This window comes from Sus scrofa, chromosome X, assembly GCF_000003025.6.
Source record: "Sus scrofa isolate TJ Tabasco breed Duroc chromosome X, Sscrofa11.1, whole genome shotgun sequence".
Classification (NCBI taxonomy): domain Eukaryota; kingdom Metazoa; phylum Chordata; class Mammalia; order Artiodactyla; family Suidae; genus Sus; species Sus scrofa.
In genome coordinates, this window is record NC_010461.5 from 12,043,892 (window position 1) to 12,068,081 (window position 24,190).

At 44.7% G+C, this 24,190-nt stretch overlaps 1 protein-coding gene across 4 annotated transcripts in view; it reads left to right on the forward strand.

Annotated features, from left to right (window-relative positions):
* The window catches only part of BMX (BMX non-receptor tyrosine kinase), a 51,933-nt gene continuing 27,961 nt past the window's right edge, over nt 219–24,190 (forward strand). For 2 of the 4 annotated variants that reach the window (XM_005673449.3, XM_021080135.1), the window contains exons 1-7: nt 220–601; nt 7,274–7,420; nt 8,533–8,637; nt 11,292–11,373; nt 16,778–16,897; nt 18,852–18,919; nt 23,708–23,883. In XM_005673449.3, coding sequence (XP_005673506.1) covers nt 599–601; nt 7,274–7,420; nt 8,533–8,637; nt 11,292–11,373; nt 16,778–16,897; nt 18,852–18,919; nt 23,708–23,883 — 701 coding nt within the window. In that variant the 5' untranslated portion in view covers nt 220–598. Of the gene's footprint in view, nt 602–6,209; nt 6,364–7,273; nt 7,421–8,532; nt 8,638–11,291; nt 11,374–16,777; nt 16,898–18,851; nt 18,920–23,707; nt 23,884–24,190 lie in introns of those variants that run through there. The other 2 variants (XM_021080134.1, XM_021080136.1) reach the window with 2 other exon arrangements.

Here is a 24,190-nt window from a genome sequence, read left to right on the forward strand (position 1 = left end):
ACCCGTTCTTTCCCATTCCCACCGTTCTTAACAATCTAAGGTGCGGAAACGGGCTCCTTTCCCATCATTTTCAGAGTCCTCCTCTCTCGTGGTTGTCTGGCCTCCCTCTGCAGGGTTGAGGGGACGTTTTCAGGGCTTCTTCTCTGCAGCCTCTGGCGTCACCTCATGGTTTCCTGACTTAAGTTGAAAGAGGTCAGCTCACAAGCAGGATTTCGCCGAGAGATTTTCTCGTCCTTTCCAGCACAGAGCTCTCCAAACAAAGACAGGTTATCACATGGACCCGAGAACTGCCTGGGAAAAGCAGGAGCCGCAGTTATCAAAGTTGGACGCTTGATGAAATATGCTTTTGTCTCCGTTTCTGTTGCGCTCAATCAGGTCAACAAGTGTTGGCTAAGTGTTGAGTGCGGTTTCCTGTGGATTGTGTAAGGCCTTGCAGGACAATGAGTGTTCTGGGGCCACTGAGTAATGTGGCCGTTTCTGACCCAGCAGCCGGGAAAATGTGAGACTCTCTGCTGCGGCTGGAAGGAGGACAGCTGGGCCCACGTTCCCGCAGGAGCAGGACTGCACCGCCGGGCCCGGGTTAGCAGAACCAGCCAACATGGTGCGTGTCAGGGCAGGTGGCTATGCAGTGTCACGTCCTACAGGAAAAGAGGTTCAGGTCTGGGTGTTGCGGGCCCTGAAGTTCACAGAACTGGGGAAGGGGTGGGGGACGCTTTAAGGAAAAGGCTGCAAAATTATGAATGTGAAATTGCTGGGGCTCCTCTGGGGACCATGGACGGGACCACGTCATTAGGGGGCTGCGACAGGAGACTCACTAGAAATTCCCTCTGGCTCAAAATCTCCTTGGGGGAGCCGGCCGGTGATGCATGGGTCACCGTCGGCTTGGTCTAGTTCTGTGTCGTTTCCTCTGCTGATTTTTCTCTGGACTATTCTTTAGGCACTGCCCCTTCTATGACTTTTTCTTTTTTAACTTAATTTCTTTTCAGTGGAGTGTAGTTGATTTGCCATGTTGTGTTCGTTTCAGGTGTACAGCGTGGTGGTTCAGTTGTACCTACAAATATAAATCTCTTCTTTTCCAGATGCTTTTCCATTATAGGTCCTTCTGTGACTTTTCGTACTGACTTTGTAACTGCTTCCCCCAAACCACAGCAATGGGAGGCTGGCCTTCTTTTATTTCATCTGTGTTTTATGATGTTACTTTGGCTAGGCTATTTGTTCTTGGCTTCCTGAGGTCTCCCTACATTGGGGCCTGGAGGTCTTGTAGACGGACATAGAAAAATGGGAGGGAGCTGAACCACACAGTTCCAGCCGCATCCATTTAGGTTTGAAGGTTCTTGTGGACCGTGATGGTTTCATTGGAGTTAAGAAGTAGTACCAGCATCATGTGGTCTAGGTCAGTGCTTTCCAGACTCTGGTGTGCGTGTAAATCAGCTGGGGATCTAAAAGCAGCTCAGCTGCACTCGGGCCAGGGCGGGAACCGAGAGGGTGCGCTTCTAACCAGCTCCCAGGGGAGGCTGGTACTGCCTGTCCGTGGACGACACTGGGAGGAACATCCATGTACTGATTTGTTAGGAATCTGGTGGCACAGATACACAGTGAACCTGATTTCAAGGTACCCAGGCCCAGGATGAAAGCTGGTAACAGGCCCACGGAGCAGGTGCTTGTTGAGTCAAGAAGGCAGGGGGAGGCTCCCTGCTCCCATCAGTGCCTGTCCCCGGAGATGGGAAAGGGGCTGAGGTCTGAAATTTTATGTTGAGCGTCAGCCCGTTGTCTCCAGTTTTTCAACCCTGCTGTGGTCTTTTTGAAAACCTTTGCCTACAGAGTGATGAGGGGAAAAGGGTACAAGTTTCTGGAACATCTGCCATCTGCTAGGGTGCCAGGCATCGTACGGCCATCTTCTCCCGACTGTTGATGCCCCTTTGAGGTGGTTACTGTTTTACGCCCTTCACTGATGGGGAAGCTGAGGTTAGCAGGGTTAAGTAACATGCTGCGTTGCACAGAGACCAAGCAGGGATTTGAAGCCACCAAAGCCTGGTGCTTTTGTCCACACCAATCTGCATCACCTTAGCAGTGTCACGTGTTAAACTACTTGAGCATGAGCTATGAAGACGCGGATTGATCACTTTGTGCTTTTCTCCTAAGGGAGTTGCCCAGAGGGGTGCCCTGGGCAGAGGGGAGGGAGCAGAAGGAAAGAGCTTGCTAGAAAGAAGGAAGGGCTTAGCAAAGCTCTGAGAGGCACTGAAAATGAATTTCACGTCTAAAGCAAATTTTAGCTGCTACAGGAAAAGCACTGGCATTCTCACTTTCTTTGTGCAGGAAAAAACACACAAACAAACAAACAAAAAAAACGGCTTCCTAAAGTTTCTGGTTTTCGTTAATTCATTTTGGAAGAACCAAGGTATGGTGTTTCTAAATGCTGAATTCAAATATCCGTGTTAAAAGGATTTCTGTTTGTATCAGGCCAACGTCAACTGTAACCCTCTCTCTCCGACAAAATGTCACGTGCAATGGGGACCTGTCAGGTTCTGCAGAGCTAGTTTTTGTCTTTGGCTAGCATCTTTAGAGTTAGAGTTTTGAACCACTTTACCTGAGTCTGCGTTAAGTTTTTTGTTCCTGATGAACTTCCCATCATCGACTATTCAGTTATTTCGCAGGAAGATAAGCAGGCCTGGCCTTGAGCAAATATGTGAAGATCCAGGTTGTCACGGGTCTGATATTGTGGCTTTCGGATGCCCCATCTGGGTCGGCACTTGGAGCGGTGTCCCTTTCCTTCCCATCGTCCCCCTCTGCTGCCTTCCCTCCCACATGTATTATTTTAATATCTTGACACCTATCAAAATGTTTAGCTAAATGACATGTAAAGTAGGGGAGGATAACTAAAACCAACCAAGGAGCAAGGAATGGCTGCCCTCATCTCTCGATTTTAAAAAATAAAGCATTGAAGGGAGCATGGGTCTGGTAAGACTCAAATTCATGCCTCCCTCTACCAGACAGCGTGCTTTAGCAAGGCTATCATACACTTAGCCGAACGCCTAGATCTCTCTTAGGGCATTTATTGCCCTGATGGTGTGGGCAGTGTCCCCAGCAGGACACCAGTCATCTGGCTCCCAGGGCTGTGTCTCTCAGGTCACAGCGCTGCAATTCTCGCTAAGTGGCTGAGGCTGCTGGGGCTCAGCGTTGCATCTGTAAGATGAGGTCCGGGGGCTGCGGTGTCCTACCACCTCTGCCACCCTGTGGCTGCCCTCCACGCAAGGGACCTTTTATGGGAAATATCAGAAAGATGTGACCTGTAAATAATCTTTCAGCAGGAACCTCCAAAGCAGTGTTGATGCACAAAAATCTAGCCCACATTTTGAAAATAGGTAAGAATATACAACCCCAGAAGTTGAAATAAGTTCTAAGTGGTGCAGAAGGGCAGCAGGAGGCAGGAAAGGAAGAGAGAAAGGTATGTATAGTTCCCTCAACCAAAATGTATATCCCCTGACTGGCTCCCTTCAATGCTTTATTTTTTAAAATCGAGAGATGGGGGCAGCCATTCCTTGCCCCTTGGTTGGATTTAGTTATCCTCCCCTACTTTACAAGTCATTTAGCTAAACATTTTGATAGGTGTCGAGATATTAAAATAATACATTGGGGGGGAGGGCAGCGGAGGGGGACGATGGGCAGCTGGCCTATGTCCTTTTGCTTCGCTCTCATGACCCCGTTTCCTTCTAAGAGCTAACTAACCATGGAGAGTCCAAGTCTTGCAATTCTGCGTGCACCTGTTATGTGTTATAGGTCACACAATGGTGGTTGACTTCCTTGTAGAAAATACGATATTGATTTCTGCCGGCTTGTTTTTTTTTTTTTTTTTGCCTCCCCTGCACTTTAATCTCTTGCTAGTTGTATGGGCTTATGGAAATAGGCGGCCTGGGCTATTTGGTTAGCAAATCGAAGTGTCTCTTCTAGGTAGGTGGTGATATATGAGTGTCCGGCCAAATCCCACCAGCTTCTCTCTGGAAATAGAGTTCTGGTTTCTAGCTTGAAGATCTAATTTTCTTTTGTTTTGTGTTTAAAAAAGCCTCCCCAGCTGAACTTCCTTTAAATATGGGCAGGCAAAGCCGAGTGTGCTAGTCTTGGGCAGCTGAGTCAACAGTAGGCCCAAAGCCCTGTTGACTGAATGTCCTCACGCAAGGGGGGTGGGGTGGGGGAGGGACGTTACATTTCTACAAATCAGAAATTTAGAAATTAAAAGTGAGTTCCCACTGATGATCCCTTCTTATACCAAGGGAGGCCACAGACATGCCTTCAATTGAGAATCAAGGCTAATCTAGGAGAAGAGAGACGTCTGAGGAAGAGCCAGAAGCAAAGAGAAGGAGAAGGCCGGCCCCACTTGAGCAGGAAGCAGGCACTGTCTTAGAAAACACTGATCTGGAGGCGACAAAATCAGGAATCGTCCACACGGGGGTCCTTCCGGTTTGTTAGGAGGCTCTGGAGCCCAGCTTAAGGGGTGGGACTTTGAAGGGCCTCAAAGACAGGGGGCTCCCAGTGTTGGTTTCATGAGTACAACGGCTTACAGACGCATATGCACAGCAGGTGAAATCATTTTTGTGAAAATGAACACCTACACGTGTAACGTGAAAAAAAACCATCGAGGTATGTTCATCAAAAGTTAAGGTTGTTTTTTGTTTGTTTGTTTCCTTTTGCTTGTCCGCAGTTCTTGGTTTTGTGGAATCAACACGTTAGCACATATGATTTTTAAAACAAAAGCCAAAAAGTTCAGAAAGGGCAGGCTATGGAATGAGGGATGTTGTTGAAATTTGACAAATTGCATTTCCTCAGATGCAACATGTATAAACTCCCGGAGGTTTATTTAAAAATGTCCTCGAGGGCGCGGGACCCGCCTTTCTAGTCAGCGTCCTTCTTTCCTTCAATATACAGAAGTGACTTGGGGAATTGCATTTGTCAATGGTTTCCGTGGTTCATCATATTAATTTTTTATCTAAAAATTCCCCAGGCAACCATCTTTCTTGGGATGAATGTGAACTTCTATAAACAGAAAAGTATGTGTATTGGCAGGCGGGACCGGCAAGGGCGCTGCCTCGGATGTTGGGATTTGCATTTTTAAAACAATGCTCTTAATGTTACAAATTGATTCAGCATCTGAAGAAAACATTTGAAAAGTAAACTCTCTACTCAACTAGCCAGATCTATTTAACTACCCCTCTGCTTTGAGGTTTGAGCTGTGGATACAAAAGACATCTGACAAGAGTTTTCACAGTGTTCTCTTTTTGCTTTGTTAGTAAATTTGGGGGGGGGGGGGGCTGCACCCGTGGCATGTGGAAGTTCTCAGGCCAGGGACTGAACCCGCATTACAGCAGCGATCTGAGCTGCGGCAGTGACAAGGCCGGACCCTTAACCTGTTGTGCCACAAGGGAACTCCTGCTAGTAAATGTTTTTTAACAGAGACATTTAAAAGACAGAAGTTCCCCACACCTATGCTCAGCGTGATACAGCTCCTCCAAGGGAGCTTTTAACTCACAAAAAGTAGGTCTTCCATAGTTTCAATAAGACTTCGAGCAAATTCCCTTCCGGCCACAGGCTTTGGGTACAGAAAGTAGTCCTACCTGAACAGGTGTATGTCTAGAGTTTATAACGGAGGCAAAGGGCAAAGCGAGATGTGCTTCCTGCCTTCCCAGGTCCTGCTGGGTTTCCTGCACCCTGATCTCTGCCTTAGCTTTGTGTCCAGGGCAAAGAAAGCAGTGACCATGGAGAGCAGCCCTCATTGTGCTCAAAAAGAAACGCAGTCTCTTTTCACAAAAGATTATACTTTTTTTTTCCGGATGAAACAGTATTCAAAGTAAAAAGGGACCAAGACTTTATTATATTTGATGGATAAGATTCCTACTACTTCTGCCTGAGAGACATACACCACCCTTGGAGCACGTCTGAGGGATTGGTAAATAGTCACCTGATCTGTGTGAATAAATAATAACAGCTGATGTTCTGGATACTCATTTTTAGAGGGAAGCTGGCTGGGCCTGACCGTGGTTCAGTTGGTGCCAACTTGAGTTTCTCAGACTCCCTTTCTTCTGATCCCCTACCCTGAGGGGGCCCATCCCACTCCTGGGCTGGTGACAAGTGGCCATTAGGGATAGGACAGGTTCACTTGGCCTCCGCCTCCATCCAGACAGAGCAAGGCCTGTATGGCTGCTTCCTGATCAAGTGATAAATAGGATGCAAATATCTTCTTTTTAATGCCTGACCCTGGCATAGCCGGAGGGAGTATGAGTGACAGGGGCTCAGAGGCAGCAGTGAGTTTTTGCCTAGAGCTTGAGAGTTCAAGACCTACCAGCGCACTTCTTTGGCTCTATTGAAATTAAGGTGAGTAAAGTTAATTACCTTCGGATTATCTATAAGCAAAGAGAGACAGTATTTATTGGGCATCTGACTGCCGATAACCATGTGATTTCACAAAGCAAAAAAGAACGAGATGAAGCTTATTAAGCAGCCTACTGCTTAATACTCCTTTTCATTACCAGACCTGGTACCAGACAGAGGGTTGAGTAACATCCTTGGTAGAACCAGAAAATGAAAAACTTTCCATGTTTTATGCCATTTTGGAAGAAAAGGCAAGAGTGGTTTTTGTTGATGAAGGATCAGTGTTTTTCAGTTCTCTTAAGTCTCTGTTGATAGCTGTTGGAAAATGTTTTATTCTCGGACATACTGAAAATTACACCCGTGTCCTTTCTGTTAAAGATCGGATCGTGTTGAGCGGCTGTGGGTATCATTCAGAACAATATCAGGGTCGCACGGTGGTTTGGAACGTTTGGTCCAACAACTGGCCTCATTAATGGAGAGAAATTTCAGTTGATCGATTACTTCAGACAGGGTGAACTGTCTGGCATTCCAATTTCTTAAAGTTTGATGATATTCAATTCAACACATGTCGATAGAACTCTTTAGGCATAAGGAGAATTTTGATCGGGAGGGTAGCGCGAAGCTGGTAAACTGATGACCCTAAGTGGGAAGTGAGTATAATGCATAAAAAGCTATTTTAAAAAATCAACAGATGTATACGAGTCAAAGCCAAGAGAGTAGGGAAGAATGTGCAGGGGTCTGTGCATTTAAGAGTGTGTGTCTTTGCATTTTCCTCCTGTATTGCTAAATTTAATTTTTGAGAATTATTTGTATTATCCCTGAAGGAGAAATAGTTGAGTACAAATTCTGAAAGTTAACAGAGGACCTAGCTGGATGCTGCCAACACTCATTTTAATTATTTCATCTTATTTAGGATGACAACATGGACACAAAATCCATTCTAGAAGAACTTCTTCTCAAAAGGTCACAGCAAAAGAAGAAAATGTCGCCTAATAATTACAAAGAGCGGCTTTTCGTTTTGACTAAAACAAACCTCTCCTACTATGAATATGACAAAATGGTGAGCTCTAATTTACTCCGTTGTTTTTATTAGTACTTATTTTTCTTAAGTCTCCAGCAAGGGTTTAATATAATGAAGTAACAGGTTTCTTAGCTTAGACAGTAAAAATCAACTTGCATTTATCGCATTATCTTTTCTTAGCCAGGTTATAATTAATTCAAGATAAAGGATTTCAAAACATTGGTTAACTTTGCTGAGGAAAATTGTAACTTTAGAACAGCGGTTCTCAACTGAGGGTGATCTTGTCCTCCAAAGGACATCTGGCAACGGCTGGGGACATTTTCGGTCACCACCATTGGGGGAGAGGGATAGTTGACGAGTGGTATCCGATGGATGGAGGCCAGGGATTCGGCTAAATAGCCTACAGTGCACAGGACAGTCCCGCCACAAACAATTATCGGCCCCAAAGAGTGTTTAGGATAAGAAACCAACCCTGCTTTAACAGATGCTGGAAGTGAGACTATTTCTATACAGTTGAGACTTTTATCACAGTAGAAATATTGAAATACTGCCATGAGATTGAAACAAAATGAAGATGCTTGTGGAGTTAAATCTGGTTTTTTTGGGGGGGGGCACACCCTTGGCATATGGAGGCTCCCAGGCTAGAGGTCGAATCAGAGATACAGCTACCGGCCTACACCACAGCCACAGCAACTTGGGATCCGAGCCATGTCTGCAACCTACAGCACAGCTCGCAGCAATGCCAGATCCTTAACCCACTGAGTGAGGCCAGGGATAGAACCCGCATCCTCATGAACACTATGTCAAGTTCTTAACCGGCTGAGCCCCAACGGGAACTCCCAACTTAAATCTTGATTTTCCTGAGTTGATTAACCACATGGCAGGTGATTTGAAATGTGTTTCAAGATTACCCTCAAACAAAATTATTGCATTGCTAGAAGACTTGCTTTTGGAGGATTTAAAACCTGTGTCCACACTCGAAAAATATATTCGGTCTTCGCTGGACTTTGACTATTAGAGAATAATTAGAATGATTCTCATCTTCTCAGCCCATCTCCCAACCCCTCTCCTAAGCGGAACTGAACCTTTATGCTTTTCTTTGTGCATCACTGTGTATCACATAAGGCATCTTCTATTGGTTTTTAATTCAGAAAAGAGGCAGTAGAAAAGGATCAATTGAGATTAAGAAAATCCGATGTGTGGAGAAAGTAAATCTGGAGGAGCAGACCCCCGTGGGGAGACAGTACCCATTTCAGGTAAGGGGACAGACAACGTTTCATTGGATGGATGGCTCTTCTTTTAATATTTTCCATTCCCAGAGTTCCCATCACAGCTCAGTGGAGACGAATCTGACTAGCATCCAGAGAACGCAGGTTCGATCCCCAGCCTCGCTCAGTGGGTTAAGGATCTGGCGTTGCCATGAGCTGTGGTGGAGGTCGCAGACATGGCTTGGATCTGGCATTGACGTGGCTGTGGTGTAGGCTGGTAGCTGTAGCTCTGATTTGCCCCCTAACCTGGGAAACTCCACATGCCATGGGCGCGGCCCTAGGAAAGAAAAAATATATATATTTTCTATTACCAACTCAGCATTAGGGGGATAAATAAAGATGTTGCAAACTGAGTCATTGTGACAGTGGCAAATGCTTATACATGTGTAGTCACAGACAACATTCTCGGCCTCTCTTTGAATTTGGAACATTCCCAGATGGCATTTGGGTAGTTTGCTAAATAAAATCCTATCCATCAATCTGTCTCCCCTGGTGGGAGACAAAGATAGGTGTAAGCCTTAGTGGTCTGACCTGCTTTGGGGTCTGATGATCTGTTTCATCCAACACTGCAGCGCATCTCCTGTATGCTACAAAGCTCTAGGCACACTATCGGGAATAAATTGCCATCCCTGTCCCCAAGGCATTTACAGATCATTATAATGCAGGGAGGTGAATGTCAGGATGAAAGTGCCAGAGGAGTTCCCTTGTGTCTCAGTGGGTTAAGGATCTGGCATTGTCCCTGCAGCATCTCGGGTCACTGCTGTGGTGCAGGCTCAATCCCTGGCCCGGGAACTTTCACATGCCACAGGCGTGGCCAAAACACTAGTTAATTACATAAATACAATACCAGGAGTCTTTTTTTAAAAAAAAGACAAAGGTGGCTGAGTAGCCGCGGTAGCAGGAGCTTCTCTCCTCACTGCAAGAGGTCAGGGAGATTTGCTATTGGCGGTGACACTTGGGTTGGGAAGGACAGGTGGAGTTTAGCCCAACAGAATCAGGAAGGGCAGCAAAAGCAAGGAAACAGCAGATGGCAAGGATGGTACAGGAAGTTTGGAAAGATCCAGGTTGTCCTTAGAATTAAGCAGCCCAGTGAAAGAGTGAGAGATGAGCCTGGAGAGGTGGGCCAGACCACAGCATGAGCGGCACTGCACAGCACGCCAAGGAGTTAGAATTCGACCCTGAAGTGTTTCAAACAATGGTCTCCTTTGGAGAGCGTGCCTTCACTATACCATGGAAGTGGCCTGATCTAACACCTGCTCTACTTTTATTATGTCAGGGACACTTCTCTTTCTGCTTTAAAGATAGATGGACTGTCCCTCCAATGGTCAGGCTACCCCTGTGCTAGAATGAACGAACAGTAGCTAAAAATGAAATAAAACAATCCAGTCAGTGAACAATCCATCCTTCCCACTTAAAAGAAAAGAACATTAGCCAAGTGAGAAAAATCAGGGAAACGCGTGCTCATGGAAGATGCTTCCAATTAGTATTGCCGAGGCATGGAATAGTCCAAAGAACACAGGCTTTGGAGCCCCGCAGAGCTCCTAGCCCCAGTGCTGACAGCTGTGTAACCATAGACAGCAATCTCACCCTCTCTCTGAGCTTGCTTCTTCGTTTGCAAGGTAGGCGTGATCATGTACTTTTTGTAGCTTTGAAATACAACTAAAATGTTAAATTATCTAGAAAAAAAGCCCCCAACCTAGAAGATATGTCATAAATGATGTGTCCTGTTTACCCACAAAAGCTGAATAAACTAGTGAAGGATCTGGGCAAGACAGTGGAATGTCCAAACAGTTCACCAAGTGTCTTAAGGGACGGAAAGTGGTTTGTGCTAGGGATTCCCAGAGTGGGACATGGCCCAAGAGACTAAAGCAACAGGGAGACATGATTTTACTCAATCTAAGCATAAACCATAAAATGATCAGCATGAATGGAAACTGACAAGGATGGCATAGCAAAAGCAAAAGAAATTCCATCCCTGAAGATATTTGCAAGGATCGAGCCGACAGACGTTTTCCAATGGGCTACTAAGAGAGTCATACACTGGGTAGGTGGATGGACCAGAACACTCCTAAGACAGCTGTCATATTTAACATTTTATACTTTTATCATTCGCCATGGTCCAGGGCATTCCTGCTGAGACTCGGAATGCACTGTCACATGCATTGTTGCTGTGATTTTCCAAAGAGTAGAGGTGTCTGGGATAAAGGAAATAGGGAAGTAAAGGATAAGAATAAGTAGATTAAAAATGTCTAATTCCAGGAGTTCCCATCATGGCTCAGCAGAAATGAATGTGACTAGTATCTGTGAGGATGCAGGTTCAATCCCTGGCCTCACTCATTGAGTTAAGGATCTGGCGTTGCCTTGAGCTGTGGTGTAGATTGCAGATGTGGCTCGGATCCTGCATTGCTGTGGCTGTGGTGTAGGCTGGCAGCTGCAGTTCCCATTCAACCCCTCGCCTGGGAACTTCCGTATGCTGTGGGTGCTGCCCCAAATAGACAAAAAAAAAAAAAAACTAATTCCAGAGCCAATGCACATTATATAAGCAAACCTAACATTTGTTTTGATAACAGAAAATCTGTACTTGCACCAGAGTGCACTGTAACATAACGATATCTAAATGCGCCCAATCTTTTTCTTCCCAGATTGTCTATAAAGATGGGCTTCTCTATGTGTATGCATCGAATGAAGAGAGCCGAAGTCAATGGCTGAAAGCACTACAAAACGGTAATTTTTTAAAAAGTTCTAAAAGGGAGCCATCAACTGAGGTCCTTTGAGGCTGGGTGGAAGAAAGCTATGGCAATGCCAAGAGACACTGTTGATTTTCCTACCAACCGCAGAGAATGTGTTGCGAGCACTCTTGTTTTGCATTCTCATTGTTACCTCGAGGAAGCCTGGGAATCAGATCGCCTTTCCTGCCCTGCACAGAGCTGGCTATTGTGCCTTCTGTGCAGCTGGGAGGAGGAAGCCAGGCCACCTGCTCTCCACCCACTGCGCCTGCCTTTATCAGAGCAAAGTCTAGGACCTCAAGGGGTTGTGTCAGGTCCTCTAGCGACTGTACTTGGGATGTTGACAGAAAATGTTATCTAATACTTAGTAAGCACTTAGCATTTGCCAGCTACTATGTCAAGTAGTTATAAACCATTTTCTTAGGTAATCGTCTTGACAGTTCCAGTTTCCATGATTCAGATAAGTGAAGTTAAATAGACATGGCCCATGTCAGCTACATAATTATGGAGAACACAAAACTCAATTACCCGAACCCAACTTTTCAAACAGTACGGTAGGAATGCTAGGCAAAACTGGATTTACTGAAACATTTGTTCAGTGATTCTTAGGCTGCCCTGGGGACCACCTTTGGTAGAAAAGAGACAATTATTAGTAATTTGGCACTATGATGTTTCTCCCCACGATATTTTTATTTTAAAGATGAGTAAGGGGGTAAGGACGATATTTAACTCACACGAGTTACTCTGTGGGTGGAATTTCACATATTACGCTCCCAGGTAGGGGAAGATTTTATTTCATTTACGTTTTAGATGCGGGCTCTTTCTCACTACACCTCAAACTACACCACTTAGACAACCACCTGCTTTACTTTGAGGCGTAGGGCTTATTTTTCCCCTTGTATGAGAGGGTTTAGCAACCTATTCTGCAGGCTCGTCGGGTCAAGTGGTCCAGGAAGGAGGAAAGCCTCCCCCACGTGGTGCCAGCCTGTGTGAGTGAGAAGGGCATCCTGCTCAGCAGCAGCCAAACCTGCGTCCAAGTCTTCCTTCTTTGTGTCATCTCATAAAGCCATCTAATGTCCCTGGGCCTCAGTTCCCAACCTGTAAAAGGCGAGATCATATTTCTTTGTCCCTAGAGCGGTCACGGGCCACAAATGAGTGATTTGTAAATATATTAAAGTCTCCAGCACATGAACATGAACCTCTGTATTACACGGGGGCCTCCAGGAGGAGCTCGAAGAGGCTGCTTCCCATTCAGGCTCCTTTGGGGAGATTTGCCAGTGGCAGTCGCTGGGTAGATACCTCCTGTGTGCAGCTATTTGTCATGCACTAGGGTCCTTTGTGGGGCTTTCTGGAAGCGGACATGGTAGGCAAGTTTGGATGGGCCTGGGCAGTTCATGGGAAGGCCCGTGGCACAGAAAAGGAGAGCAGAGAGAGAAGCCCAAGTGAATCTCGTGGCCCCTCGGAAGCGACAGAGACCCTAGCAGCAGGGCTGCCGTGTGCACAGGAAGCCACTGGTATCACTGAGCATTGCTTTGGGGTGCAGGTAAAAAGACATCGAACAGTTGCCGAAACAAATACATGTTTGCAGCTCTTCCGAGTCCAAAGGTAAGCAAGCCCGGAACTGGCGAAGCCGCTCGGAGAAGTCAGTAGGAACGCTGGCGTCTAGATTTCTGCTCTGCCTCCCTTAGAGGCTCCCGGAAAGGCGCTGTGCTTTCCCACAAGCCCCTCTGCCCACTGCTGCTCACGTCTCCTTGGCCAGAACTGTGGCTCACGGCCATCTCTATATGCGAGGAAGGGGGAAGACAGTGTCTGGCTTTTCCAGCCTCTCTGCTGGAAGACAGCGATCAGCTGTCAGGTTGGCCAGCCAACCTGCCACAGGAGAACAAAAAGCTTCCCTCACTGAAATCCCCTCCCTGTGAGGTTTCACTGCACTATCATGCGCCCCCCCCCCAGCCCCCATGTTTGTGTGTCCATTATTTGGCTCTGGCAGTAGAAAGTGAGGTGGACAGTGGAGACGTAGAATTTTCCAGATGGTAACCTGCATTGGATTTGGGCAGATTCAGCGGGGACTTCTAAGGAGTGTCAGCTACCATGGCTCCGAGTTCAGCTGACCACATGTGAATACGGTGTGCTCTGCTTTCCAAAAATTAAAACCAAAGGGCGTTTGGCAGGACAGCTGGCATCCGTGCATTGGAATAGAGCAGAAAAGGCTCCGGGCTGGGTTGCAAATATGCTATGACTAGATGTGAGAACGTGAGCAAGTTACACCACCTTTCTGCACCTGTTTTCCTACCTCTGGACGAGCCATGATAATGATAGCTACCCCCGAGGTTGGGGAGCAGGTGAAATGAGACAGTGTAAGTGAAGCAAAAGATGTAGAAGTCGAGTCCTATACATACGTGAGTGTATGAGCTCCTCCTACGGTCATTATCAGACGGCGAGAGTGTTGCAATGTGGACTTTGGGACTTGGCTGGAAAACAATGAGTTAATCCTTGTAGTAGGAGCTTAGAGAGCAGGAATGCAAGTAATGTGTGCAAGGAACTGCAATGACCTTTTGGGACAAAGGTCAGAAACTAGTGTTTTACAATTTGTGTGTGTGTGTGTGTGTGTGTGTGTGTGTGTGTGTGTGTGTGTGGTCTTTTCAGGGCCGCACCGCGGCATATGGAGGTTCGCAGGCTAGGGGTCAAATCGGAGCTACTGCTGCCGGTCTACACCACAGCCACAGCAACACAGGATCCGAGCCGCATCTGAAACCTAGACCACAGCTCACAGCAACGCCGGATCCCTAACCCACTGAGCGAGGCCAGGATCAAACCCGCATCCTCATGGACCCTAGTCGGGTTTGTTAATCACCGAGCCACGACGGGAACTCTGTTTTACAATCTTTTTGTGACTTCTGTAACAGTTTCCCTTTAATTCTCACTAATATTCAGTACTTTTTTATGCCAGCATTTTCACCTAAGTTGAGTTGAGTTAAACTGAGGGAACACTATCACTAAAGCCCCCTGTTGACTGAGCACCTGCTCTGAGCCAAATACTGTGCCAGACGCTTTACACACATCACCTCATCTCCTCCCAGTGACCCCGCAAAGCTGTTATTACTATTCCCCAAACACTTCTTTGAGCCAGGGTTGTAGAGGAGGAGCAGAGTTTTCCTGGGATCAAAATAAGGAAACCTCAAAATGGACATGAAATCAAGGAAAGAGTTGGCATCACACGTAGCACCAACCCTCTCTGCCTGGAGATGCCTTTTGAACTATTCTCTTCTAGGACTACATGTAGGTTCCTCTGCTGTATTGAGAGAGAGGCTCACCGGCTGCAGACACAGTATTATACTCCAAGGTTAGAATGTCACTTCTGGGAGCTCCCGTCGTGGCTCAGTGGTTAACGAATCTGACTAGGAGCCATGAGGTTTCGGGTTCGATCCCTGGCCTTGCTCAGTGGGTTAAGGATCCGGCGTTGCTGTGGCTGTGGTGTAGGCCAGTGGCTACAGCTCCAATTTGACCCCTAGCCTGGGAACCTCCATATGTCGTGGGTGCAGCCCTAGAAAAGGCAAAAAGACAAGAAAGAAAGAAAGAAAGAAAGAAAGAAAGAAAGAAAGAAAGAAAGAAAGAAAGAAAGAAAGAAGAGAAAGAAAGTCACTTCTTTGGATTCAACATTGTTCTATTCCCCATGGTTTTTGAAAAGCCACGCATGTTCCTAGAAAAGTGGCCCATAAACCATTTATTCTTCAGTGTAACTGGGTCAAAAGTCATGAAAGACAAAGAAGGCATGATGAACTATTCTAGATGAAAAACTAGCTAACTAAATGCCGTATTTGATTCTAGATTGGATCCTCGATCAGAAAAAGTGAATAATAGCCAAGGGCACTATTGGAATAACTGGGAACTCTTGAATATAAAATATATATTAAGTAAGAGTATGATATCAGTGTTAAATTTCTTTTGTTATTGTTATTTTCCCAATACAATTCTTTTCCTACTGTACAGCATGGGGACCCAGTTACACATATACATTCTTTTTTCTCCCATTATCATGCTCCATCATAAGTGTCTAGACCTAGTTCTCAGTGCTACACAGCAGGATCTCATTGCTAATCGATTCCAAAAGCAATAGTTTGCATCTATTAACCCCAAGCTCCCAGTCCATCCCACTCCCTACCCCTAGGCAATCACAAGTCCATTCTCCAAGTCCATGATTTTCTTTTCTGTGGAAAGGTTCAGTTGTGCCATATACTAGATTCCAGATATCAGTGATATCATATGGTATTTGTCTTTCTGACTTATTTCACTCAGAATGAGAGTCTCTAGTTCCATCCATGTTGCTGCAAATGGCATTATTTTGTTCTTTTTTATGGCTGAGTAGTATTCCATGTGTATATATACCACATCTTCCTAATCCAATCATCTGTCTATGGACATTTAGGTCGTTTCCATGTCTTGGCTATTGTGAATAGAGCTGCAATGAACATGTGGGTGCATGTGTCTTTTTCAAGGAAAGTTTTGTCTGGATATATGCCCAAGAGTGGGATTGCTCGGTCATATGGTAGTTCTATTTATAGTTTTCTAAGGTACCGTCATACTGTTCTCCATAGTGGTTGTACCAGCTTCCATTCCCACCAACAGTGCAGGAGGGTTCCCTTTTCTCCACACCCGCTCCAGCACTTGTTATTTGTGGACTTATGAATGATGGCCATTCTGACTGGTGTGAGGTGGTATCTCATACTAGTTTTGAATTGCATTTCTTGAATTTGATCATCCTTTTATGATTATTCAACGAGATGTCCTTGTTAACAGAAGTTATATGCTCAAGTATTTATGGATGACATTATCCTGGTCATGATATTTGCAACTTACTCTCAAATGGTTAAGCAAAACATAACAATGATAAAAACGTTAATAAAATAATATGTGCTACAGAGAGAGAAAGAGATAAAGCAAATGTGGCAAACAGTTAAACGTTAGTGAATCAGGGTGAAGGGTATAGGGATATTCGGTGCACTATTCTCGCAACTTCTCTGCACGTTTTAAATGTTTCAAAATAAAAAGCAGAAGAGGAAGAGTATATGTTTATCAGAAACTTCTTTTTTTTTCTTGCTAAGATCGAGTCCTATCCTAAAATCCTAACAACAGGTTGACGTGTATACGCATTTTCTAGTGGCTTTTTTAAAGGCTGATATAAGTTCCTGTGTTGTTTTCACTACAAACATGGCTAGGCTTTTCCTTTTGGCTTTTGAACTTTGGAGTGAAAGACTTATACGCTTCGGGAACCACTGGCTCTCACCCTGGTTGCTGGCAAAATGGGGTTTTCATTGTTTTATGATAACAGCGCTTACTGAATGTGTTTCTTCTCTTGGGCCAACGTTTGCTCACGCTGCGTTTTCTTCCTGCCTGCTCCCCAGAGATAAGGGGCAACCCCCACCTGCTGATCAAGTACCACAGTGGGTTCTTCGTGGACGGCAAGTTCCTGTGCTGCCAGCAGAGCTGCAAAGCGGCCCCAGGATGTACTCTCTGGGAAGCATGTAATGTAACCCTTCTGTTGGGCTGGACCCCAGGGGGACAATGCCCATTAGCAAACCCACCACATGCCAGAACACAAGACGTGCCAGACTGGTTGGCATCATGAGTATCCAGCCTTGAACATGCTATCTGGCAAATGAAATCTTATTCTAGGATCAACTGAGTCATGTTCCTTAAAATAACAACTACATTAACATCAGCCATTCATTCATGTCACGAGAAATACTTTTTAAATTGAAATCATAAATCCGTCAAGGAGCCATTTCCTCCCATATTTCTTCCTAAGATAAACCCCAAATGGGTAGAGTCCGGTGAACATGTCACCATGGTTCAGAGACTAAAATCATAAACTAAAAAAACTCAACATTCTTTTAAAAAATATGTCAAGAAATAAAATTTAAGTACCACTTTTCATCACCATTTATACCAAATGATGGATGGCCAAGTTTTCAAAGCTCTTATTTAAAATGGTTTGCCATTCTGTACATGTTTGTTGATTTCTTAATAACATCAGGGAAGGTAGCGTAGCGTTTGCTTTCTGTGCAATCCCATTCTATCCAGAGTCGTATTCCTAAGGGAATCTGCCTGTGACTTTATCCAGGGCAGGGAAGAAAAAAGCCCACTGAGTGCCTTTGAAGGGCTAATGGAGGGAAAGAACTATGTTGTTTTCTGCTTGTGCCCTATGGGGGCCCATTCCATCACCAGGATACTGACAGGAAGCAGTCATATATTTTAGAAGTGTATCATCATTGAGCAATATGAAGTTGTTGATAAATAAAAAGGAAAACTTGTCTTGGTAACAGTTCTACCAGCCTGGACAAAATATGCTTGGATAATAATGACTTTAAAGAACTGAATGAGATCATCTGCACGAAAACACTCATGAACTGTAACACACATATGACATATTCAAATTCATCTCAACATAGTGTTGACACCTGACAGTCGTGGTAATGTCTCTACTGGTAATTTTACAACAAAATCGGTGACTAAGTATTCGTTGTGTTTTCCATCTCGATTAGACCACACAATTAATATTTATTCGTCTTAGATTACATTGCCCTTTATGAATTGTAATGATGCAAGGAACTATATAGAATGTTTTGTGTATGGACATTCCCTCCACTGTGAAGGGCCAAGGCTTAATGTCTCCTCACAGCATTAATCATTTACCTCCGTTATTCCCTCTATGGTTGGCATTATTGCTCAACCGCCCAAATTCCAGCTCTGACCTTGCCCTAACTCGCTGAGAAAGAGCAGGAAAAAAGGCCAGACAGAGCACTGCCTTATGATTGTCTTCATGGGCTCTGTCTGGATGGCACCTGCCATGTGTCCCGAGCACCACAGGCTCTTTGCCAGCCTCTGAAGACAAGGGCCGAACACAGGAGAGGTGTCATGGCTCACAGGCAGCTGTGGTGTCGTATATCTGCCTAAGTGTATTCAAGCATATGGTGAGCCCACTTATAAGGCATATGATGGCTTCACACTCAAAGTCCGCATATCCATCTACCTGTGTTAGTAGAAAGAAACAACAAAAATTATCATAAGAACTGGGAAAAAAGCGTGGGATAAGTTTGCTCATGTGTAAACCAGCTATTTATAAGCGTCTTGCATGAGCCAAAGAGGAATAAGACATGGACTCTGAATCCTAGGATCAGAGATACCCAATGAAACTAGATATCTCAAATACAAGGTAGAGATGTGGTATAAACTAAGAGTTCATAGAATTTAGAGGAGCTTGACTTTTTTATCCATTTGGGATGATATTGATAATCAGTGGTAAAGTAGTGTTTGCGTTGGGTATCACACAGGAAAAGAACAGAATCACTCCAGATGCTGTGTCTAAATTCGCGTAATCTGGAGTATTGCTTACACAAGCTAGTTCATTCATTTGATTCATGATGTTCAGTGTTTTGCTTTAAGTTTCTTCTGATATTACTTGGCTTTACTTTTCAGATGCTGATCTGCACGTTGCACCCAAAGAAGAAAAACACAGAGTTCCTCCCAACTTCCCAGACAGAGTGGTAAGTCAACACTGCAGTTTTTTTCATAGTCAGGATATATTGAATCAACCAAGAGCTGCCAAAGTGAAGACTAGAATCCCTGGGCTTTGTTCAAATGCTCAGCAAAGAGAGAGCAGACGTGAGCTATCACCAATAGTCACGGCAATATCAAATAATAAGTTCAAACAGAGAACCGTTTTACTGTTTCATGTTTTTCCACTTAATAACTGGGCCTTTTTCTAACCTGTAATCGCAAAAAAAAAAGGGGGGGCTGTATGTGGGAGAAGTCCTTAGGATGGCACCACGTGTAACAGGTAGCTATTACTGACCAACACTGCGCCCCTACCCCCAGCATGGCTAAGTCAGCCTCATGTAAGCATCTTGGTGAAGGAACAGGACCCATGGGGCAGAAGCAAAACATAATTCTTTTCCTTCACTGTCCCTTCAAAGCCACTCAGTGGGCTTTCTTCTCTGTCCCTGGATGGGATGCCATAGTTTTCCAGTCACCTCAGATGACATACATTTTCCCCCATTACTAGTAGTCATGAGAACAGCCTCTAAATTGTTCCATCCAACGTTATAAACACACGACTCCAAACGTCATTTCAAGCTAAAACTTTTCCCCTTCCTTTAGCTCAAGTCTGCATCAGAGGGCGGCCTGCTTTGAGGGAAAGGTCATGGGGAGGCTGAGATCTCTGACCCTTTCAGAGCTGAGGCCCAGGAAGCGGGGGAGGCGGGGAGAATCTCATGAAAAAGAGACAGTCATACAGGGCTGGTCCCATCATGATTTCGTGGTGGTGGCTTCTGGATGAGACAGTTTTCTGAGGCTGATTCTTTATTATACGGGAGACTTCTGTGCATTTCCCAATGGGGTGTGGATCCAAATGCAGTTTCATGACAGAGCAAATGTTTGACCCTTAGCTCTTGAGTTTCTAGCCCCCCATATTTCTGCTGGATCCATTCACTCATCTTGGGCAGAGTTCCTTTCAAAATGGCTCCCAGCCAACCCTCTCCCAAGGGCGGAGTTGGCCTATAGGAAAACAAACAAAACCTTGATTGCTCTTCTTAGTAAAACTGTATGTGGCTTGCTATCACGGTGCAGGCTATTTTTGTGTGCGGCTCTCTTGGGTTCCAAGCCATAACTTGCTTTTAGGTTTCCCAGGCTGGTGTCAGCCTCCTCGAATGCCAGGGGACACATAAAATGACCTCCCAGTATTTTCCTGAAGTTCACCTAAAAGTAAGGCAGCATCTCCATCTACCCATGGTGTCTTGGGTACTTATTTAACCTACACACATGCCCACGCACTTACTTCTCTCTATTCAAGTAAAAACCATATAATTTTTGTAGGCCAACATGAGAGACAAAAAGAAATCCATTACTGTAATAGGTTGAATCATGTCCTCCAAGACTTACGTCCACCCAGGACCTCAGAATGTGACCTTATTTGAAAACAGGGTCTTTGTTGATGTAATTAGATAAGGATCAAGATGAGGTCATCATGGATTAGCATGGATCATGAATTCAAGGACAGATGTCTTAGAAGAAGAGGCGGGAACACAGAGAGATACACAGAGGGGGCCATTTAAAGACCCAGGCAGAAACTAGAGTTATGATGCCACAAGCCAAGAATGCCTAGAACCACCAGAAGCTGGAAGAGGCAAGCAAAGACCCTCCCTGAGAGCTTTTATTTTATTTTATGATTTTTATTTTTTCCATTATAGTGGATTTACAGTGTTCTGTCCATTTCTACTGTACAGCAGTGTGTGTGTGTGTATACACACATTCGTTTTCTCACATTATTTTTTTCCAGTATAGTGGATTTAGTGTTCTGTCCATTTCTACTGTACAGCAGTGACCCAGAGATATATATATACAAATTCTTTTTCTCACATTATCCTCCATCCTGTTCTATCCTAAGTAACTGGATACAGTTCCCAGTGCTATACAGCAGGACCTCGTTGCTTATCCATTCCAAATGCAATAGTGTGCATCTATTAGCCTCAGACTCCCAGTCCATCCCACTCCTTCCCCACCCTCTTGGCAACCAAAATCTGTTCTCCAAGTCCATGAGTTTCTTTTCTGTGGAAAGGTTCATTTGTGCCGTATATCAGATTCCAGATAAAAGTGATATCATATGGTATTTGTCACCTTCGTGTTGGACTTTTCACCTCCAGAGCTGTGAGAGAACACATTTCTGTTGTTTTAACCATTGAATGTGTAGTAATTCATTCTGGTAGCTCTAGGAAAGTGACAGAATTATTTCATTTTGTCATCAGTGACATTGCTTTTGGGGGGCTTGGATATATGCTCCAGTCCTGAAGCTTGACAATTATAGCCCTATAAAGCACCTAAGAGCAATGTCTGGACTAAGCAAAGGTTGATAAGTGGTTATCTGGGGCCAGGATGGGAAGGGAGATTGACCACAAATGGGCACGAATGATCTTATAGGAGTGATGGAAAGGTACTGAGACTGGATTGTGTGATGATGGCTCAATCTGATAAATTTACTGAAACTCATTGAACTCTATACTTATAAAGGATGAATTTTATGGTATGTAAATTACACTCCAATAAAGTTTATTTTAAACAAATCTAAGAGTAGAGGATAATTTAGGAGCCCAAAACCACTGCATCTAGACCCTGGCCAGGGATTCCTTGAGAAATCAGTGGCCAAAAGTTCCTAAGTCTGTTCTGATTATAAGCTACCCTAAGGGATCAGGGATCAGAAAAGACTTTGTGAAAAGCATGTTTTCCTTTTTTTTTTTTCTTTTTTTTCTTTTTTTCATCAGAGTATTTAGTAGAGGACTTTACTGAGCTAAGGAAAATTAAAATCTCCACTCTGGTCATTCTGTTCAGATTTCTATTTAGGGAACTTTCTACTGCATTTATCTTTGGAAAGAACCACCTCACAGCTCATGAAGAGCAGTGCGCTACATAACTAAAAGGTCTAGAATGCTAATCTCTGGGAAAAAAAAGCAAAATACTGCATGAAAAAATTAAATTCAGATTATTTTATGTGAATTTTTAATGAAGTATAACATTCATTTAGAAAAGTATATACATCCATGGAGTTCCCCTCATGGCTCAGTGGTTAATGAACCTGACTAGTATCTATGAGGATGTGGGTTCAATCCCTGGCCTTGCTCAGGGGGTTAAGGATCCTGCATTGCCATGAGCTGTGGTGTAGGTCGCAGACGTGGCTCGGATCCCACATTGCTGTGGCTGTGGTGTAGGCCTGCAGCTACAGCTCCGATTTGACCCCTAGCCTGGGAACTTCCCTATGCCATGGGTGTGGCCCCAAAAAGATAAAAAAAGTACACATATCCTAAGTGTTCAATGCAATGAATTTTCCCAAAGTGACTACATTTATATAACCTACACTCAGATTAAGAAACAGAACCCACAGGGGCATCCTCCTCTTCCCGAAAGGTCACTAACATCCCAAGGGCAATCACTAGGCTGACCTATAACAGCATAGTTTATTTGGCTGGCTTTGACCTTAAGATAAATGGAATTATAAAATATAGAGTTGTTTATTGTCTGTTCTCTTACGATATTCACCCATATTTTAGTATGTGGTTGTAGTTTATTCTCACTGCCGTATAGAATTCCATTGTGTAAATATAACACTGTATTAGTCTCTAATTGCTGCTGTAACAAATTACCATAAATTTAGTGGCTTAAAGAAACACAAATTTGGAGTTCCTGTCATGGCTCAGTGGTTAGCGAATCTGACTAGGAACCATGATGTTGCGGGTTCGATCCCTGGCCTCGCTCAGTGGGTTAAGATCTGGCGCTGCCATGAGCTGTGGTGTAGGTCGTAGATTCAGCTCCGATCCCAAGTCACTGTGGCTCTGGTATAAGCCGGCGGCTACAGCTCCGATTTGGCCCCTAGCCTGGGAACCTCCATATGCCGAAGGTGCAGCCCTAGAAAAGACCAAATAAAAAGACAAAAAAATAAAAAGAAACACAAATTTATTCTCTCACAGTTCTAAGGTCAGAAGTTTAAAATGGGACTACACAGTGTGTTCCTTTAAGAAAGCTTTAGGGAAAAATCTATTTCCTTACCTTTTCCGGCTTCTGGAGGCTGCATACATTCCCTGGCTCCTGGCCCCTTTTCCCACCTTTAGAGCCAAAACAGTAGCATTCTCTTTCCTCTCTGATGTCTGCTTCCAGCTTTAGATCTGCTCTCTAATCTCTGACCTTCTTGCCTCCCTCTTATAAGCAGTCTTATGATTATATCTGGCTCACTCCAATACTATGGGGAAATCTCCCCATTTCAAGATCCTTAGCTTAATCTTATCTGCAGAGCCTCTTTTACCAGGTCAGGTGACATATTCACAGGTTCCAGGGACTGGGACATGAACAGCTTTGGGAGGACATTATTTAGCCCACCACAGGCACAATTATGTTTGTTATTCTATCCGCTTCGTGGGTATGTAGGTAGTTTCCAGTTTATATCCAAGTGAAATAATTCTGATATGAACATTCTTTTATGTCTTTTGGTTTCATTGTTGGGTGTGTATATTGCCTTTCTGGACCAGAGGGTATGGGCACATCCAACTTTAGAAGGTTCTACAAACACTGTTCCGATGTGCTCGTACTCCTTCCCACTCCCGCCGGCCAGTGTGAGAGTCCCACTTGCTCCATGTCTGTGTTAATACTTGGTACTCCTTCCTTCCTTCCTTCCTTCCTTCCTCCTTCCCACCCTCCCTTCAATTTTAAAAGCTAATATCTTTTAGTTGTTCGTTCCCAGTTCATGAATCCGTGCCTCGCTGTGAAACACTAAAATCTCTTGTCCTCCAAAGCTGAAGATTCCTCGAGCAGTTCCTATTTTCAAAATGGATGAACCATCTTCAAGTACCACTCTGGCCCAGTGTGACAGTGACTCCAAGAAAAACTCTGGCTCCCAGTCAAATGTCAACAGGCGATATATTCCAAGAGAAGACTGCCCTGACTGGTGGCAAGTAAGAAAGCTGAAAAGGTAAACCCCAGCTTTCAGTCCGGCCGCGCAGACGTGACCCCCTGCCTTGGAGCTGCGCCTCAACGCTGAGACAGGGCCACCCTCCCAGAAAACGGGCCCCGCCTGAGCCGGAAGCCTGGGTAGTGGTGGCCCAGCGGGGACTCAGCCGCGCAGAGTTTCCGTTTAGATGCTCCTATCTAATGATCTCAGTGATACCTGAGCATTTTATTCCCCTTCCTTTCTCTCCCCTCTTCCTCCAAATAACGCCACGCCCCAGAACATTGCATGCTGAAAGCACACCCTCCCTCTGAGAGCGCTCAGAGGGGCC